Genomic DNA, 20573 nt, shown 5'->3' on the forward strand with positions numbered 1-20573 from the left:
TGATATCTTGTTATTATCAATCATCAATTCTTCGTGTTTCTGTTTTCTGCTCTGGTTGTGCTAATTTGTTATGGTTTTGAAATGTCTGAAGATTTTGCTACTCCCACTTTGCCTCGTCGGGAAATTTCTCCGTCAACGTTAGGAGATTTAAACTTTGACATAGAAGAAGTAAATATATATATATATATATACTTCAATTTATAACTATAATAACTCTTACTTATACTTTATTAATTTATTTGTATAAAAATATAATAAGAGCATGTATTACCTTTTATTCTATTTTTTTTTTTCTTATTTTAGCTAGATGATAAAGAATTTGATTTGCCAACAATTGATACTCCTCCGACTCTAGAAAGTATTTTAAATGAAGTATGTATATTTTTATTTTCTTTTATTGGATTTGAATTAGTTTTTCGATTTGCTGTTCGTGACGGTGAAGTAGAATATAGTGTACATAGTTAGACAATACCATACCAAATTCGTAAAAATCTCTTATGCATCTTATATGCTTAAAATTCTAGCAGTTTTTCCCATATTGCAGTAATTAGATCTGGTAAAAAAAAAATTGTGAAACCTTGTAAGTTTAAGCTTTAGTTTAACTACTTTCTATGCAATTTTTAGGCAATAAATAAAATGCTATTTTTTGTCAAGTTTTGGGATAAACAATATTTTTCAAAATAGTTATTTTTTGAATGAAAACTGTTCAAATTTATATTTTCAGCATAATGCTTAAAACTGTATATTATCTAATTTATTATAAATTTTTTTTTTTTGTTTCACCATTATTATTTGTCAGAAATTTTGATAACATAAGTAAAATTGCCGCCCATGCAAATAGGGTATGTTTGGATGTTCATTAGATTTTGCTGATACTTTTTTAAAATTAATTTACTTTTTTAAAAAATATGTAAAATTATGCAGAAAAAAAGAAATTGAATTTGCAAGAGCAGATATTTTTAGAAGAGATACTGGGGATATTTCCGCATTGTGATCTGTCACACACAATCGCCGAGGTGCCTAATAGATTTTACACTTGCAAATTTTTTTTAACAAAAGCATGTAGATGTTTGCTCGAGGGTTTCTACGAGTTATACCTTTCGAGTTGGTCCCTTTCTGTAATCTTTTTTTAGTTTCTTATGGTCCACTGCCCGGAACTTTCTAAGACTTGGCGATTAATCTACCACAGATCACGATACAAAAATCTCCCCCAGATATTACCAGGGCCCTGAGTGGTGAAGTTATTGCACTAAAAAAGCTTGAACATTAAAATAAAGGAAGGAAGATAAGAAACAGGTGTTTTGGACCCCAAGTTGCAAATTGTGTAAATTAGAATTTATTTCCAAACATTGGTTAAGAATGGGATACTTTTACTTTAGTCAGAATTTAATTATTAAGCCTCTTTTTTTAAAAAATACTTAAGAATGTTGAGTTACATTAGAATTTCATTTACCATAAATAAAATTGTGTAAGGAATTTTTTTCCCTTATATCTTTGCTAAATTTGGTATTTATATTGAAAAAGCTATCTGATTGTTATTAAATTTTTAAAAAAAACACTTCTGCTAATGTTTATGTATTGATTATTGGTAATATGTTGGTACTTTTTAAATAGTAACAGGGATTTGTTCAGGCTGTATTTACTACCGTTTAGCAGTACCTTCACAAATTCAACTTAAGGAAAAACGATAGTTTCACAAATTCAAATTTAGGACAAACTGTAGTTTCACAAAATATTTTTTCTTCAAATTTCATTTTTGTATTTCTTAAGAAATGATTAATCCATATTTTTGTGTTGATTTTTAAATATAAATTTTAAATTTTTCACAAATTATGTCTACATTTTCACAAAATAGGTACCTCTCAGAAAAACCTAGACAGACCCCTGAGCAAAGAGTTTTGTATTTGAGTTTAAGCTTCTACATGTGTTCATTTAACATTATTTATTAAAGGGTTTCTTAATAAACTATAATATATAGTATTCTTAATCAGTGGTGTACAGTGGCATAGCATTTTTAAAAAGTGTTTAAGGGTGCTTATTTTCGATTTTCGTTTTTTAAAAGCCCTTAAAGGTGCTTTTTTCATTGGGTGTTTTTAAAAAGTGCTTAGTTTACCCTTTTCCAAATTGAGATTTTTCCTTTACCATGTTGATTTTCGATACGAATTATGCTGAAAGACACTGTTCACATTGTTCTATTCAATGTTTTCACAATTAATTCAACCACAATCTATTTCGGCCCATCTTCAGACTGTAGCTTATGAAAACAATATTCGATTTACATGATTCAAAAATCTTGATAATTGCCATAAACAATGCCAAAAGAATATTTTTTTTTTTTTTACATGACTGTTAAAAACAGATAAAACCGTCGATTGTCAAAAACTTTTCAACCCTGCCTAATTATGATATTCTTTTAAAGTGCTTAAAGATATTATTAGAGTGCTTAAAAGGTGCTTATTTTTTGTTGAATAATTTGGCTACGCACTCTGGTATAGTTTCGATGTATGTTCGAGGAGGTTATCAGTTATCTCCATCTAATATATGTATATATATTCTAAACGTTTAAATTATAAAAATTAATAATTTAATAAATAATTGAAATTTTTTATACCTACATCAGCCTACTTACGGAACTAATGTTCATTAATCAAGTAATGTTTAATTTCAGAAGGGTTTCTGTCCCCCAAAACAATCTCACTGATCTTAATAAATTATAATAATTTATGAACAAAAATAAAGGCATTGAATTTTAATTATTGTTTTTACTTATTGTTGATAACTTAATTTCAATTTTTTAGACAGATGATGCATCTCTTAGTGATGAAGAATTTTCGAGTCACCTTGGCTATTTTCAGGAAACTTGTGAAACAACTTCGATTGACAGCCTTGAATCTCATACTCGTCGTGAAAGAAAGTATGTTTGAGCTTTAATATTTTACTAAACAAATTATTAGAAAATGTTTTTAAAATAATTATTTTCATACATCTAGAATAATACATAATTGAATAATTAGTTTTTCATGTTTATATTTGTTTTTTTGCAGAAAATAATTGATGAATAAGGATAATAAAATAGAAAATAAATCATACTAATTTTATGAAGATTATCTTGTCTTATTTATTGATAATGATATTGTTGTATCTTTACAAATATAAAACTGATTTTCTATTTCCTAAGAGTTTGGTCAGGAGAGTGATTTAAATGTTCTACCCCTCAATGATACTTTTACTTTTTGCATATTTCACCATATCTCAAGAACTTTTTTAACAAAATTTTTGATACACATTTATGAAATTTGTTTATGCAAAGTTAATTCCATGCAAAATATAACTTTTTGTAAATATTTATTATTTTTTTATAATTTTATTTAATAATAGTCAAAAATATTTTGAATTGTAAGGTATACAATTTTTTACATCATTTTAAGGAATGTAATTTTAATTGGCAAAATACGAAATTTGAGTGAAATCAGTCATATAGTTGCTAAGAAATCAGATTTAAAAAATATGAATTTTTTAATTCAATTTCTCAGGAAGTAATCAACTGCTTTTGTTAAAATTTTGTATTTAGCCATTTCAAATTACAGTCTTTAAAATAATGTAAAAATTATATACTGTACAATTCAAATTTTTTTAGACTGCTATTAAATAAAATAATAAATATTTGCTATTTTGCTTGAAATTATCTTTGGATAAACCAGTTTAATAATTGTGTGCAAAAATTTTTCAATTTGCTAAAAAAAGTTCTCAAGATACGTGAAATATGCGTAGGTCCAAAATTTGGACTACTCTCCTGACCAAATTATTAGGACCATTATTCGCAGATTGCGGTTATCCTCTGTATCTTGGGTGCCAGAAAGTCGAATCCGTAGAAAAAATGTATTTTTATTCAGAGAAAGTGCGCTTTGTGTCTGATTTCAGAACTTAAAATATGGTCTGCAGTAATTAATTAGCATATTTGATGTCACCTCCTCGAACCTTTACGATTGAGACCTAGAACATGTAGATCAAATTATTAGATCAAAAGTTATCCAGGGTAGTCCATTTTTTATTTTGTGCACTCTACACAATTTATTCTCCAAAGAAAATATCCAATAATCATAGCTGCATACAACTCTTGTGCCATTAAACTGTTCATTTTATCATCAATCGATTAAACTCTTAGTTTGATCTTTTTTAATCAACTTGTTCAAATCTTAACTTTGTCTTATATTATTTAAATAAAACAACTGACTTAGATATCCATTTTTCAAAGAATTATCAAATAGTTTTGTTTTCAGACTTTCAAGTCAGAAAGAGAAAAAAAGTCCTCAATTCAAGATACATGGATCTATTTTACGGCATGTCACATTAAGAGGAGTTTCAGCTCAGTTACAATCAGCTGCAGAAAGAGTTAATGCTGGAAAACCAACATCAATGGTTAGTATAAAATTCTCTATGTTTAAAAAGGATATAACTGTCTTCTGTTATAATTACATTGATTTAAGCTTAACATGATGTGTACTTAACATGTCTACATAATACTGAGTTAAATAAATATTTTAAAACTTAATTAAATAGTATATTTAGTGGAGACTGAATGTTGGATTTGTTGATAAAAACTGACCGCATTGCTGTCGTGAAATATCCTCAGTGGTAGATGGATCATGGGTTATAGTTCCTTTGCCATCAGGCTTACTATGGGAGGTTCTCGTGGTTTCCCTCTCCAAGTAACGCAACTGTGGGTTAGTTCTATCAAAAGGTCCTCCGTGAAGGCTATAAATTTCTCCCAATACTTGATCCAGGAGTTTCCTTGTCTTCTGGATTGAGTTTAAAATTACGAGCCTATGGAGTTGAACATCAGTAGTCGTAAACCCAAAAATTGGTTTGGCTGTTCAATGATGGTTATAAAATAAAATGTTCATAAAAGTTTACTTGTAAGCAGTTTTCTATCTTTATTAAATAATTTTTGATTATTTTATAACCAATGAAAAAGTTTTCTTCCTCACTCAATCTAGTGTTCTCATTGCACTTACAGTTGAACTTAGTTAAGATGAACCAGATTCAACCCCAATTGTCTGATTTAATAAATAAAAAAAAGCTGAAATTTAGATAAAGAATATAAATTTCATTATTGCAAAAATATAAGCTGTATATATTTGTGTTAAGCTGTTTTGAGTTAGTTGATATTTCATTACAACTTTGGTCTACTCCTGAATAACATATTTTGTCTTGTAAAGTTGAACACCCTTCACTTATTTCTTTTTATTAATTTTAGTTTAATTTACTATTTGGTAAAACTGAAATGTACATCGAAAACTTGCTGATTGGTTAAATCACTGTTATAATTAAATTAAGTATTGTTTACCATATTTGTGTTTTTGCTTTTTGTGTGTGCCATTTTTACTCCCAATACCATTTACCAAATTTATTTTATTGTTCATTTTTTTCTCCTCGTGGTCAATATAGCATGCATTTGTAATCTAGGATTAACTCAATTTCTTTTAGATTATCAGTTTATTTATTATTTTATTCTTATTCCTGATATTTAAAACTGTACGTAACTTTTCCTATATAAATTTTATTCTCACAAAAACTAAATATTTTATTTCATGAGACATGAAAGCATGTTAAATTCCATGTTTTGTGTTATCAATATTTTTTTAAATTGTGTTATTTTTTACTCAGGCTGTATCTTCAGTTATAGCTGTTGGGACTTTCCATGGAATAACTTTAATATTTGGTAAGATATTATAAAACTTAGTAATTATTTTAAATTTGACCTGTATTTAATAACATTATTAACAGTCAAACAATGAAATGCAAAAATATATAAATTTTTATTGCACTTGAAAATAGAATGTTGTCTATTATTATATTTATAATTATAATTTTTTCACCAAAAATTCTTGTGAATTTAGGTAAATTTTTTTTTTTTAAATGTTATGTTTGTAATTTTTAAAATTTTGACAGATCCTCAGCAAGTTTTGAAATGGTGCTTGGGTACTACAGAATATGGAGAAAAATATGGTTCTGTCTCAGCTTTAGCCTTTAACAATGATTGCAGTCGTTTGCTTGCTGGATATAGCAGAGGAGAAGTATTACTATTTTTCTTATTTGTAAAATTAAATCAAAAATCGTACTATTCTCTTCAATTTGCTTTTATCTATCCAATAGATCACAATGTGGGATTTACATAAAGGAAAATTAATTAGGACAATTTCTGATGCTCATCCTATGCAAAATGCTGTTCTTCACATTAAAGTAATGAAACTTGTAAATTTATTTTTGCTGACTTTTTTTGTGTGTGTTTTATCTTTTATTTTTTTAAATTTAGATTTCTTTAAATATACGTTTTTTGTTTTCATATTAGGACTTGAAAAATCTAAAACAATTTATATGCCCTACCACGTATATTATTCTGAAAATACAAACCAAATGAAACTTTTACTTGCCTCAATATATTTTCTCAGATGTATATTAATGAAGCAAATGAATCTACCTAAATGAATTTAACTATTTATTCAAATCTCCGTGTGTAAGACAAAATTGTGCTGATATTTCCAGGCTACACATTGCTTTCTATTGAATAATATATAGAAAACTGATTTTCTGATAATGAAAAGCCTGTAGTCATAAGTTCAGAAAAAGCCAACTCTTGGAACAGTGGTTCCCAACCTTTTTTTTTTTTTTTTCGCAGACCACCTATTTTGTAAAAAAACTCTGAGGCCTAATAACTGCCACACTTATACACACATATATATTTATACAGGGTGTAAAAAAAGAAGTTTGGAACCTGTCAAATATCATCGAATTGAATTAGTGAAAATAGACACATTCAATATTATTTAAAAGCTATGCAATTATACCAAATTCATTTTTCACCCCTTCCCGGAATGGGGACAACTTTGAAATTTTAAATATGAACTCCTATTTTTTATTGCAGCTTCATTTTAAATAGTTTGGACCCTATTTTAATTTTCTCGGTTACTGTGCTATATGTGAAGGAAAATGCATAACATTAGTCGAATTGGCTAACTCTTTTCAGGAAGATACGAATCTGCAATAAAAAATCGGGTTTTATATTTAAGATTTTTAAGTTGTCTGTCACCTGTCCCTTGGGGGAACAGTTTAGAAAGAAAGTTTGAGATGATTGAATGGCTTTTAAAAAAATATTAAATAAGTCTATTTTCACTTTTTTGATTTGATGTATATTTCTCGAGATATTGGACCATTTCCAAACTTTTTTTTACACATTGTATATATGTATACTGTGTCCTGGTTTATAAGTCGAATCTCTTTAACCTCCTTAAATCTCTTTATCTTAAATCTCTTTATCACGGTATCTTTTTTTACAAATCTCTTTAAACCTCCTTAAATGGCATTTTAAACAATAAGATAGATATGAATAACTCTGAATCAATTTACCTCTTTCAAAAACTATTTTTAATATATTTTATACAATTAATTTTGTATTTTCTCTCATATTTTCTTTACATATAAAGTTTTTTTTAGAAACAATACTTTCAATTATGTTCGGGGAAAAATTGAGAATAAGAAGAGCTAAGATAATTATTCAAGAGTATTTCAAAAAATATAATACATTGAAAACTTTTAAAATATACCAAAAAGCTACAATTTTAAAAATTTCAGAATATATTTGTGGTGTATTTAATAACATGAGCAGTGTAATGGTGCAACCACTTTGCAATGATTTCTACTATATCCTCATCTGCTGAATACCATAAAAAATGGTCTTCATCCCCATCCAAAGAATTTGAAATTTCCTACACTTTTTAAAAGAGTTTGCTGTAAAAAAGACCTTTTTGTATTTGGTTTTTTCAGCAGTCGATTTATATAATGGGACCTATGCATTTTGCTTCACAGATATACTTAAATTATTTTCAACTGGTTATTTTCTTTAATTTTGCTTCAGTAAATAATGATTTTTGAATAATGCAATAATGTTTTTATTTTTGAAAAAAAATAATATATATTCGATTTTATTAAATATTGATTTAGAATATTGTAATTAAGTTATAAAAATATTGTAATTATTATTATAATTAAGTTTGAAAGGTGTGGTTTTTTTTTATAACCATTCTGAAACTATATTTTTTGTTCATATTTATGCTAAAAGATAAATAAATCAGTCTAAAATTGTATCTTTGATGTTAAGGATATATATGTATACATATGTAACATAAAAAGATTAGCTGAATCTATTTATGTTACATGTAACATAAAAAGTTTATGTTATATANACCATATATATATATATATATTACATTTAGTTTACAGATGATCCCACATTGGCTTTATGTAGTGATAGTGGTGGCTCAGTATTTGAATTAAATTTCAAGTAAGTTCTTGATGAAGTATTTTTTGTTTCATTTTTATTGTTATTATTTAAAAAATATTCAGAAAGAAATTTTAAATCACCCAAGATAATTTTCAGTTTTGATTTGCTTTTTAGTACTGTTTTAAATCCTGCATAATGTTTTATAAATAAACCTATTTGGGGTAATTTTGTCAAATAATTTTAAAAAATTATAATAGATAACAGATTTAAATAACATATTTTATGGAATTTTTCAAATTATCTTCATTTACAGTTCAGATATTAAACTTCATGATTAGGAATCTATTGAATTAATGATGACTCCATTGGGTCTTAAAACCAAAATTTAATATACTGTTTTGTAAAAAAAATAAAAATAATCTTCCAGCTTAACTAGAGTTTTACTTTTAAAAAAATTTCACTTAAAGTTACTAATTTTAATAATTTTGCCTTTCCATTTATATTTTGCCATTCAATTGTAAAATTTATTATACTGTTTTGCACAAACCAAAATTTAATGTACTGTTTTGTAAAAAAATAAAAAAAATAATCTTCCATCTTAACTAGAGTTCTACTTTTAAAAAAATTTCACATAAAGTTACTAATTTTAATAATTTTGCCTCTCCATTTATATTTTGCCATTCAATCGTAAAATTTTTTATTTTTGTTAAATTTTTAATGGAAACTAATTTTTATTGAGCTGTGTTAGGATTATTAAAAAAAGTTTACTGTATTTCTTTTAATGTCACATTTTCCAACGGAAGTTTACTTTATACTTAGTTTATTGTATATTTTAGGAGAGTCATGGGAACTAGAACATGTGAAACTAGGTGTATATTTTCAGGAAGGTAAGTTTAATTGCATTGGTTTTAGTTGCAATAAATTATAAAACATTGGATATTTTGCTTCAAATTATTGATTTCACCTTACTCGTTAAGTTTTTTACTATTTTTAATTGTATGTTTTTTAAGTTACATTATGAAATTACATAATAAATTATTATATTTACAATATTTTAATGGCATAGAAGTCCAGTTACTATCTTCAAATTCTCTTACTAATTCTTAAAGAATTCAGTCAAATTTATTTGCTACAATACAAAAAAAAAAAAAACATCAACATTTAACAATTAAACTCCTTATGATTATAAAGCTTCAGAGGGTTTGTATTATTTTATTAAAGCTAACTTTTTTGAAGTTTCTTTTTATTTTCATTAATATGCTGATATATCATGTAATTTTTCACATTCCAAATGAAATCACATTCAAAATGAAATTCAGCTTCTTGAAAATTTTCCTGTACATTTTTGATTTATATTTTTTTATTCTATTTGCCTGAAATGTTTGTAAGTAAACTAATACTTCTAAGTAATACATTTTTTCACTATTATTTTACTTGTTCATTATTTGTTACAATTTTTGTTTATTTCATAAAAAAAAGTTTCAAGGTAAATACATCTCCTCAGGAGGGATCCCTTTAAGTGAACATGATTCCAATAACCCCAAAGTAATCCTGCAATCCTTGTGCCCTTTTTTTTTCTGTGTGTCAGTCTCAGTTTATGACCCATTTTGATCAGCTCATGTTCTTTACATCTTATGCATTACAGCTGATTCTGAAATTTTGAATAATCAAATCCGAAGAAAGAACATTTTTTTTGTGCAGTAAAAATAAAATAAAGTATTCGACTAATTTTTTCTAAATATTAATAATAAAATTCAGCAAAATTATTGCAATTGAGCTAAACAAGGCAGTGTAGTCTAGTTGACTTTAACCATTACTTTAAAAATAATTAATATTTTTCAGGAAACATATTCAATCAATTTGTAAATTGATTTCAAATTTGGTTGAAGATTTTATTTTTATACTTTTGATTTTATTAAGAGGCCTCTTTCTTTCTATTATCGCCAGCTTCAAAGGGATGTACCTGGACGGACATGTTTAGTAACCATTTTTTATTTTCAAAATAAAACTAATGAATGCTATTTCATTTTTGAAAATTATCTATTGAAATTTCAACATTTAGTTGCTTTTATCCAAACATTCTTTTTTTTTTATAGTCGGGGTGAGGTATGTGCTGTAGAGCCTCTTAGAATGACTCCTCACTTTCGTAACCATCCAAGTCAAGAAGTATGTCTTGTTGCCTTAGGCACAGTTACAAAAGTAAGATTGTGTTTGTTCTCATAACTTACGAAATTATGTATTTAAATGTGTATTCAAATTCATATTTATGTTGTTGGAATTTAAAATAATTTATATTTGTATCATAAAGTATTTATATAAATTTTTTAATGAAAGGATTTTTATATTTTTTAAAACTTATAATTTTTAAAAATTTTATCAAAACGATTAAGCATTTACTTTTTTTTAGATTTGCTGTTGAGTATTCATTCTGAAGCACCATTTTAAGATTTTCTGTTTTAAATTTAAATGTATCAACTAATTTTTAAAATTTATTTGACCTAAATTTTAATTTAATAATTAATATTAGCAACATGCCATGAAGTATATTTTCAGAAATAATTTGATTTTCTATTATTATTGTACACTTTTTAACTTGCAGGTTATTGCTGTGACTGTGAGGCCATCTCTTCGAGTTTGGTTTACACATGCTCTTCGAGTAAATATTAATTTAATTTGTGTTTTAATGTATTCAAGTAGAACAGGATATATATTGTTGAAAATTATATAGTTGTATATTTGTGGTTTTTAGTTGATTTCAGAAATTGTCTCATTGTCCTCTGTGTTAAAAAGAATACACTTTAATGTGCAATGTTTTTCATTAAACTTGTTTAAATTAAAAAGCATATAAAATTATTATTTAGGGTAGAGTATACATATACATATGAATAATCTTTTTTTAACTTCTATATTTTTTAAAAAGATATATGAATTTCACTTAGTTAAAGTGCCCGTAAGTTAAATAGTTTCTTGATTGTGTTATGGAATTTTTTCAGTTCTATCTCTTTGAGACGAGTAATACATAAGTGAGAACAATACGACACTTAGAACTGAATCTTGTGAAAAACCATGTTTCAGTCCACAAGTTTTAGGCAAAGTATTTTTGCATATTACTCTTATGGTCCTGTTCTGTAAAAAGTCTATAATCCAAATACTTTTAATACCAAATACGTCATGAAGTTTAGTAAATAACTTTTTTCTTCAAACACTCAAGAGCCTTAGACATGTCCAAAAGAACAGCAGCAGTGTGGTTAGTTGGCTTTAAATTTTGAGCGTCTCTGACATTCAGGTAAAATAATAAAATCTGATCAATGGTATGGCTTGTCTAAATCCATCTTGCCCCTTAGGGAGCGGGCCTTTAGAAGAGAAATAAAAGTTCTATCTGACCAGAATAAGTCTCTCCTTGAGCTTGCAATTGAAGAAAGTCCTACCACTCCTAAGGTAGACAACCCAGTTTTCATTAGTACTGAGATGTTTGACCATGTAACCATGAATGTTATTTGGGCCTGGTGCTTTTCTACAGTCCATATTTTCTAGAACTACACTCATCTCTTTCATCAACACTCATCTCTCGAACCATGTTCGAATTCCTGTTTAACCTGCTTTAGGGGCAACTCAGTATTAAATCGAATTTGAAATTGGTTTTGTGATTATGAAAAAGGAGCAACTTCAATTAATCTGAGAGTCTGGCACCAAAGGGAGAAGAGTGATTTAGCCCTGAGTCATGGGTGCAAGTCTTCCGTCCCCAGGACGGATTTCCGCCTTTCGGAAATGTCCGCGGGCGGAAGTAAGACGGAAACAAGACTGACTCGAAGACGGAAATCGGAATTTCTTTTTCTTCTGTCCTTAAAAATATTTTTTAGGTCTACGTTATTGGTCTACTTTCTTATGTCCTGTTGTTATTTTATCAAAAGACAAATGAATAAATACTTTTTGTACAGTATTTAAACTTGATGTATTATGGTAAAGCTTTCTTAGATAGTTTGCATATGTCGAGGGGGTATTGTGTATGTTAGGTATTTCAGTCAAAAAAATTTTCAGTCTGGGCCTTTTTTCCAACTTGCACCCATGCCCTGAGTGCCTAATCACTTTAGCTGAACCTAATTGAATGGTTTTCACATCTAGAGTGACCTTAAAGGAGTATATACTACCAATGTACTTCACCCATTCTGACCAGGTACGCCCTACTGTCATTTGGGGACAGCAAGCAAGAATCTGGAGCTTCACATAGACATCCAAATTTCTATTCATTAAACTTTCAATTTTTTTTTGTTATAATTGAAGGGATGGTATGGTTTTTTAAACCACTTGCAGATTGTATTTTATTATTTTTACTTAAAATTCCCAAATAATGTAACACAATAAAGAAGTCTTAAAACAAGCAGAACATCTTTTTGCACTTATTCATATATGTATTATGAAATTACATGTCTTAAAAGTTTTCCTATAATTTACAATAATTCCTGAAAATTAATTAAAAAATGTTATCTAGTAAAATGCAAATTAAAAATTTATTTCTTCATAATATTTATAATAATTTCTAAAGGCTGATCCAGATACTCTACCAGTTTTGAGTTGGCAATTTGTTGTAATCCAAATTTCTTCTTCTACACGAATAATTGACCCTGTTTTGGCATTTGGAAGACAAAACACTGTAAATTTTTTTCAGGTATGTTTTCTTTGTTTTAAGCATATTTATTCAAATTTCAATTTATACATTCTAAAATTTTAGCTTTTTCTCATTTTACTTCATATTTGAATGTGATTGTTACATATATATATATTGACTTTGGTATGCAAAGCAAAATATCTATAGCCCCTAATTAATAAAATTGATTTTATTTTAATTTAAAAACGTTGCTTCAACTGAAATACTAATTTCTTTCCTCTTGTATTGTAGATTTTAGTAATATTTTACACTTCTTTTAACTTTAAACCAACATTTTATTGGATAGGTGAATTTTGCCTCTGCTGAAAAGATCAATTTTATTCCCCTACAGAAACTGGAGCTTCCTTATTCATTTCAAAATTTTGCAGTATGTATATAATTCATTGATTGAAGAAAGTGTTTATTGTTATTTACCATAATGTAACTTAGCATTGTTATGCTATCATTTGAGTCTTAGTATGCTATCATTTGAATACTATGCTTATAAGTATTTTCAAAGTGTTATTGTATTATTTATAACTTAATTAATTAGCCTCTATTTTACTATAGCAAAATTATTGCTATGCTTTTTTACAATGTGTTTTATGTGATTTAAGTTTTTACATTTAGAAATGTGTGAATATATATAGTGATTGAATAGAAAATAACTGTGTTAAAAATATATATTGACATTTTTACTCTATAGTTAAATATGAATTGGTGTAGAATGAAATGGATAGAAATATAATTTATGCATAAAAATATACATCATGTTGTTTTTGGGCTATTGCAATTAGTTCAAATCTTCTTTGTATGGTTATGACTTAATTGACAAGAAATGATAAAGTCAAAATTGTAAATGTATGCAAAAATGTAAATATATGAAGAAAAAAAAAGAAATTTTTTTTTCAAATAAATTGTGCTACTTCAAGAAAAATATTTTGTTTGCATTTTAAAAACCTTTACTTTTTTTTTATTTGTCTTAACGTAATTTAAGCTCACAATGCAATAAAAGATGAGTACATTCGTAATATAAGATGTATCAAAATAATTCAATTATCTTGAAATCCTTTTGGACCAAAATAAAACTTAATAGACTCTGAATAGACTTCAAATCTCTGAATTAATAATTAATAAATTCTTGAAATTATTAGAGATATCTGAGCACATGGTTTTAAATTCAGTTCATGCTCTTTTGATATTACCAACCAATTAATAGATTTTTTAAAATATTTCAAATATGGATTGAAATTTAAAATTAAATTTGCTTTCATTTTTTCCAGTGGCTAAACTCAAGAACATTAGTCACTTTAGATGTTTCAGAGCACCTTCATGTAATTGATGTAAAATCCAATGAAGAATTAGAGGTAACTTAGTGTAATGTTTGTTTTTAGTTTTTGTGTTTAATTATAATTACTATCTAAAGTTTCATTCCTATTTTGTTTCTTTATAAAAAATAAAAAAATATTTTAGGTATTGGATTTAGCTGATGTTCAGTTAGTCTATGGTACTACTCATTTCAAAGGCCTTGCTACAGGTGGCAATGTCAGTAAAGCTATGGTACGTTTTATGAAGCTGGATTTATTGTTAAACTTTCTTTAATATTAGTCAACTTTGCCGTTTTCTATAGTTGTTTTATTTTTAAAAAAGAAAAATGTATGAAAATGATAAATTTTTTTTATATTTTGTTAAAAGCTCTCATTTTCTAATTTGAAAGAAAAAATGAATTGAAGCATATTTTATATTTAAATAGTTCAGAAATATTTTTCTTGCTTATTCTCTGAACTTTTTAATTAGTTTGTTATAATATGCTGCCTAGTTTTATTATATTTTGTGAAATTTATGTTTCCTACACTACTTAATTAAAAGTGTTTTATGTTTGGAAAAAAGATTAAATAAAATCTCAGAAATGCATTTTTTACTGACTTTTTAGGCAGTTGCTGGTGAAAGAGCTTGTTATTACTCCATGTCTGCATTTGGGAGTCAACTGTTGATATTAGGAACTAAAAGTATACACGTGATGACTATGAGAACCTGGAATGAAGTAATTATTGAATCTGCTCAATGTTTTCCTATCATGTAAAACTTATATTTTTTCTATTTATCGAAATCCTTATACCTATTTTCTTTTCCAGAGAATTGAGTTTTTAGTGAAGCAGAAAATGTTTACTGAAGCTTTGTCACTTGCTCTGTCATTTTATGAAGAAAGTGCTAAAGCAGTTTCAGGTAATTAGCTACTTGCAAGAAAACACATGGTTGTGTCTAATTACGTGGTTGTGCATGACTTGTAACAGCTTTAAGGCTTGGGTAAAATATCACTCTTAATCAATTACCAGATTAAATTTAATCAGATACCTGCAGATGGTGTCATGAGTGTCTGTCGAACCTCCTTGACTGGTACACATGTGACCTCATTTGCAAGTATTCAATTGGACAATTAGCTGTTCTTAGATTATTTCTTTTTTCAAATATGATTATACTGTTAAGGGATTTTTCTGTAAACTTATTATGATATTTACATTTTTAGTATTATTCAAATGGTTTTGGGTAATTTTACAATGAAGTATTCTTAGATGTTCTTCAAAAAAATATGATTCGTTTTTAAATTGTTTGAATATTTTGAATGAAGCAATTCAGCATTTGAGCTTTAGTTGTTAACTAAATATAAACAACTAACTGCGCATTATTTTAGTATCTCTATTTCACTTTGTTGATGCAATTGACTTGGTCATCAATCACCCTAATAGTGGAGAGCTAAGGATTTTTGTTCAATCCTGAGATTCATTTTAATTACCATCCAACTTAACTCAACATTTGAGCTTTTAATTTAATTCAACATTTGAGCTGAGTCCAACTTAATTCAACATTTGAGCTTTAATTGTTAACTAAATATAAACAACTAACTGCGCATTATTTTAGTATCTCTATTTCACTTTGTTGATGCAATTGACTTGGTCATCAATCACCCTAATAGTGGAGAGCTAAGGATTTTTGTTCAATACTAAGGTCCAACTTAGTTACCATCCCAAGTGTTTAAATTTACTGAGTGCAATAAGTTAAACTAAGTGTATTTTAAATCTGTTGTGAAATTCTTCTCATTAGTACAGTGTGAAAGTTCAATTAGACGAGTACCAGCGCGGGAGCTTTCAGTAATTTGACAAAGGTCACTTCTTTTCTAATAGATAAAACACTATTAACAGTAACAGACGCTTGTCCTTTGGATGGATAGTGTGTGTAATTATATACCATTGCAACATACTTATTACAGCAATGGATGATTTTTTTCCCTTCCAGAAAAATAAATCTATGGATTGCATGTCTATCTCTATTTTAACATGACATAGTCAATTTAACATGACATAGTCATTTTCTTTTTTCAGGAAGTTGTGCAAACCCAGAAGTATAAATTTATAATAAACAGCTAAATATTTTTCCACCCTTCATTTAAAAGTTCGTACACTTTATAATTAAACAGAAAAAGTATATTAACATAGTTATTTATACTTTTTGTTAAGTTGAATTTTTTTTCAAATTTTTAAAAAAGAAAAAAATAATAATTATTTTGCAAAAGATTTGCATTTAGAAACATCCATAAGTTATTATTTCATACTATGTATTGCAAGTTTAATAATTACTAAGTAACTCATAATTTTTTTTAACTTGCAACAAAGTGTGAATTCTTCACTTAAATAATTCTTATGAGAAGAGATATTGATTCTTGAATTAAAATGCAGACTTTCTATTTAAATGTTCCATGTCACACCAATAAAAATACATAAAAATAATTTTACATTAAAATAAACTAATAATTCCATCATATTTAGTAGTAATTTATAATACAAAATCTATTACACAAAACTGTATTTTAAGTTTTACTAAGTTTATCTGTTATTCAAAATTTTCAATATTTGAAAAAGTGGTCTCTGCTAAAAATGCTACAACTGGCATCTGGCCAGTAGCAAATTTTTTTCATTTTGCTCTATATATTAAAACGCCTGCATTACTTTCATTTTTTTTAATCTTTGCGTTATTTTTTGCCTTTTTTATCTATATAAATTTAACAGGTGGTTTTTTTTAATTAGAAAGGATAATATTGTAATAATTAATATTCAATAAAATTTATCTCAGACTAATATGGTTTAGTAATACAACTTAACACACAGTTTCCAATGCTGGGATAATTAAAAATCTACCCTTTATTTCAGGATTAATTCAATTTCAGAAACGCTTCATACTATTGTTTCAAATTCATGAAGTTCTTGCTGTTTGCATGATGTACATATTTAAAACTGGGCGATTCAGTCAAAAATAAAAAAAAGTATTCTCTTGTTACTCAAAATATAAACAGAATTTTATATAATAATCCAAAGTTTTAATTTCATTTAAGTTCTTTTGTACACTAAAGTTCTTTTGTAAGTATTTTTCCAAGTACTGAACATATTTTTTAAAAAGATTTATATAGATAATGGTGGTTATAAAAGTCCTATCCACTTAGTTTTATTATTTAAGCTTTTAACAAATTTTTATTGCACAAATTCATTAAACCTAACTTCATTCTATACTTATATTAAGTCACTTTGTTTTTTCGTTTTGAAGAAATGTGGCTAAAAAGTTCATATGCTGTTATTGAAAAGAAACTTGTCATTTTTAAATTATCGCCATACCTAAAAAATTTTTATACATTTAATATATAGTTCTTTATTCAAATTTTAATTAGTGTCATATTTTAGGAATTTATTACTGATAGTTATTTAACTCTCATCAGGTCTTATTGGTAAGAAATCTCAAAGAAAAGATCTAGTTGCCTTTAAGATGTTGGACATACTGAGTATATATGTAGATTTGATTATGACTCAGCTTTGCCCAGAGAGGGGAAAAATTGAACAATTGATTCATCACTATCAAGAAAAAATACCCTTATGTGTGGAATATTGCGTAAGAGTGAATAAAAAGTAATATATGGAATTTTTTTCTGACATAAATTTTAATGCATCTTAAGTTTATTTAAAAATTTACACGCATTGTAATTTTAATTGAAAGGGGTGTTTTATTTCTTCTCAAAAATAATTAAATTGAAACCAAACGATTATTTACTTTTTGAGATAATTTTTAAATTATTTTTTTTTGAATGGGTTATGAAGTTCTAACAGTTAGAATGAATTTAAATAGTCAATTATTTTTGGCATTCAAATTTTGGCTAAAAATTTTGAAAACTACAAAAATGACAACCTGTTATAAATTATTGCAGATTGATTCCTTTTTTATTGTAAAGTTTCTAAGTGTTAATGAGTTCATGTTGTCATGAAGTGGGTAATTTGAAGATTCTGTATTTTCCAATGTATTAAACATTTTTTCAAATCCTTAATTTTTTATGGATGTTTAGGAGTTGTCTTTACGTTGGTAATATTCATAGATTTTCTTTATAACACACTTGATAAAATTTCATTTTAAAAAATTTACTTTATGTTTTGGATAAATGCAAGCACAAGAAAAATAATACATTCATATCAACATTTTTATTTAACAGAAATAATTGTTTTTACATCATATCTTTGAGTTAATGCTATTGATTTGAGTTATCTAAATTCATTAATTTGCCTCTATTTTAAGCAATTTGCACTTACTAGCAATATATACTCTACTTTTATTTTTTAATGTACTTACGAATTTGCTGTTTTGATTCCCTCTTATGTTTAAAAACTTCTTACATTTATGTTAGATAGTGTTGCATTTAAACTGTTATTCTTTTAGAGATTTCTTGTTTGGGAAAATGTATGAAAGATTCCAAACTGATCCTTTGGCATTGGGTGTATTCTTGGAGAGCTTAGAAACTTATATCCTAGATGGTCGTTTAAGAAAAATGACACCTCAGCTGGTTAAAGATTTTGTTAATCATTTTGCCGAAAGAAAAATGTTTGATGCATTAGAATCTTGCATTGTTCGTCTAGATATAGCTGATTTAGATATTCATCAAGTAAGGGTCTATTAATAACAATAATGTTCTGATTTACAGCTTAATATAGTTATTTTAAATTTATTTTCTATGCTGATATTAATTAATATCAATTTATAAATGAGAAAACTATTATTTTGCTGTTCCAGATGGAAGTATATTCATACATTAAAAAAATTTACAGCGATGTTAAAAAGAAAATTTCAATATTTTTTCTGAAAATTTTTAATTGTAACATCCTTATCAACTTATATCCTCATGATATCAAAGAAATGTATATCCGTGCAATATGAAAAATTACGTATTAGAAAGTAAGAAAATACATGTCATTCTTCAAGTTATTTTTTAAAGTTATTTCTTATTTATTTTTTAATTACTCTAATTATGATTTCACCACTTCACGCTACAAATTTATGTACTATTCATCGCAGCAGGAATTATAAATTATTGTTTCGCTTTATTTTATTAAATTATTTATTATATTTCTTTCATTATATTTCATTACAGTATCTTGAAACAACTATACTAGAATATATAAATGAGTTGAAATGTAATTATGCTTTCTTCAAAATTGAAAAAAATGCATGATTAATTGGCTAGTATGATTAAATTTTCAAATATTAAGATCTGATTTTAAAGCCTTAAGCAAAGCATGTTAAACAAATAAAATTATAAAAATTTAGATTTTTTTTAATATTTTATTATAGGTTATGACATTATGTTGGGATCAAGGACTATTTGATGCAATTATTTATGTTTACAATAAAGGAATGCTAGATTATGTGACACCTTTTGAAGTAAGACTCCTTTCGTAAGCAATTTAATGTATATATATAAGTTCAAAATGAAGATAAAACAAAGGAAAATTACAGACATGTGAAAAAAGGGGGGGAAAGAAAAATAATAATAAAAAAAAAAGATATCAAACAACTGGAAAATAAAAAGAAAAAAAAAGGATAAAATTTTTTGAAAAATCCGGAAAAAAAAGATACTATCTTTTCATCAGTCCACAAGATTATATCAGCAAAAAGGATCAACTGATAAAAAGATATCTTTTATTTTCCGGATTTTTTAAAAAAATTTTATCCTTTTTTTTCTCCAGTTGTTTGATATCTTCTTTTTTTATTATTATTTTTCTTTTCCCCCCTTTTTTAATATGTCTGTAATTTTCCTTTGTTTTATCTTCATTTTGAACTTATCTTATGAGTTCTGTTTACTTGCAGCTTATGCGCAATAAATAAAACTTATTGTTTTTCCTATTGTTTTGCTGTGTACATATATATATATATATATGGGTCATTCTCACGAAAACTGTCATTTTTCAGTTCATAAAATCCCAAAAAAGTAAAGTGAATAAAAAGCTCTGAAACTTTTTATATTAATAGGAATATGTAATGGCATTATAAAGAAAGTATATATCCTATTAATTAGACTTAATATTTAAATTAATTAATTCTTTAAATAATTAATTTATAATTAATTAATTTATAATAATTAATTAATTAATTTAATAAATAAATAAATTAATTTAATAAATAAATTAATTAATTTAATAAATTAATTCATTAATTTTTTAATTTATTTTTCAAATTAATTTATAAGTAAATTAATTATTTTCACTATTTAAAAAGTGAGGGAATGACACTAATAGTGAGGGAATGATATTTTATTTTAATACATGTTTTTATCTAAGT

The 20573-nt window shown here is 26.3% G+C and overlaps 1 protein-coding gene across 1 annotated transcript in view; it reads left to right on the plus strand.

Moving 5' to 3' along the window:
- Positions 1 to 8: 8 nt before the first annotated feature.
- Positions 9 to 20573, plus strand: part of LOC107450635 (vacuolar protein sorting 8) — a 45044-nt gene continuing 24479 nt past the window's right edge. The window contains exons 1-20 of the mRNA XM_043039562.2: positions 9 to 168; positions 304 to 372; positions 2799 to 2914; positions 4281 to 4419; positions 5668 to 5722; positions 5953 to 6077; positions 6157 to 6243; positions 8274 to 8341; positions 9118 to 9168; positions 10378 to 10480; positions 10881 to 10937; positions 12825 to 12947; positions 13234 to 13314; positions 14210 to 14293; positions 14400 to 14486; positions 14860 to 14970; positions 15062 to 15152; positions 17692 to 17878; positions 18678 to 18900; positions 19587 to 19676. Of these exons, the coding sequence (XP_042895496.1) occupies positions 82 to 168; positions 304 to 372; positions 2799 to 2914; positions 4281 to 4419; positions 5668 to 5722; positions 5953 to 6077; positions 6157 to 6243; positions 8274 to 8341; positions 9118 to 9168; positions 10378 to 10480; positions 10881 to 10937; positions 12825 to 12947; positions 13234 to 13314; positions 14210 to 14293; positions 14400 to 14486; positions 14860 to 14970; positions 15062 to 15152; positions 17692 to 17878; positions 18678 to 18900; positions 19587 to 19676 (2034 nt within the window). The 5' untranslated portion in view covers positions 9 to 81. The remainder of the gene's footprint in view (positions 169 to 303; positions 373 to 2798; positions 2915 to 4280; positions 4420 to 5667; positions 5723 to 5952; positions 6078 to 6156; positions 6244 to 8273; positions 8342 to 9117; positions 9169 to 10377; positions 10481 to 10880; positions 10938 to 12824; positions 12948 to 13233; positions 13315 to 14209; positions 14294 to 14399; positions 14487 to 14859; positions 14971 to 15061; positions 15153 to 17691; positions 17879 to 18677; positions 18901 to 19586; positions 19677 to 20573) is intronic.

Source organism: Parasteatoda tepidariorum, chromosome 7, assembly GCF_043381705.1.
Source record: "Parasteatoda tepidariorum isolate YZ-2023 chromosome 7, CAS_Ptep_4.0, whole genome shotgun sequence".
NCBI classification, from domain to species: domain Eukaryota; kingdom Metazoa; phylum Arthropoda; class Arachnida; order Araneae; family Theridiidae; genus Parasteatoda; species Parasteatoda tepidariorum.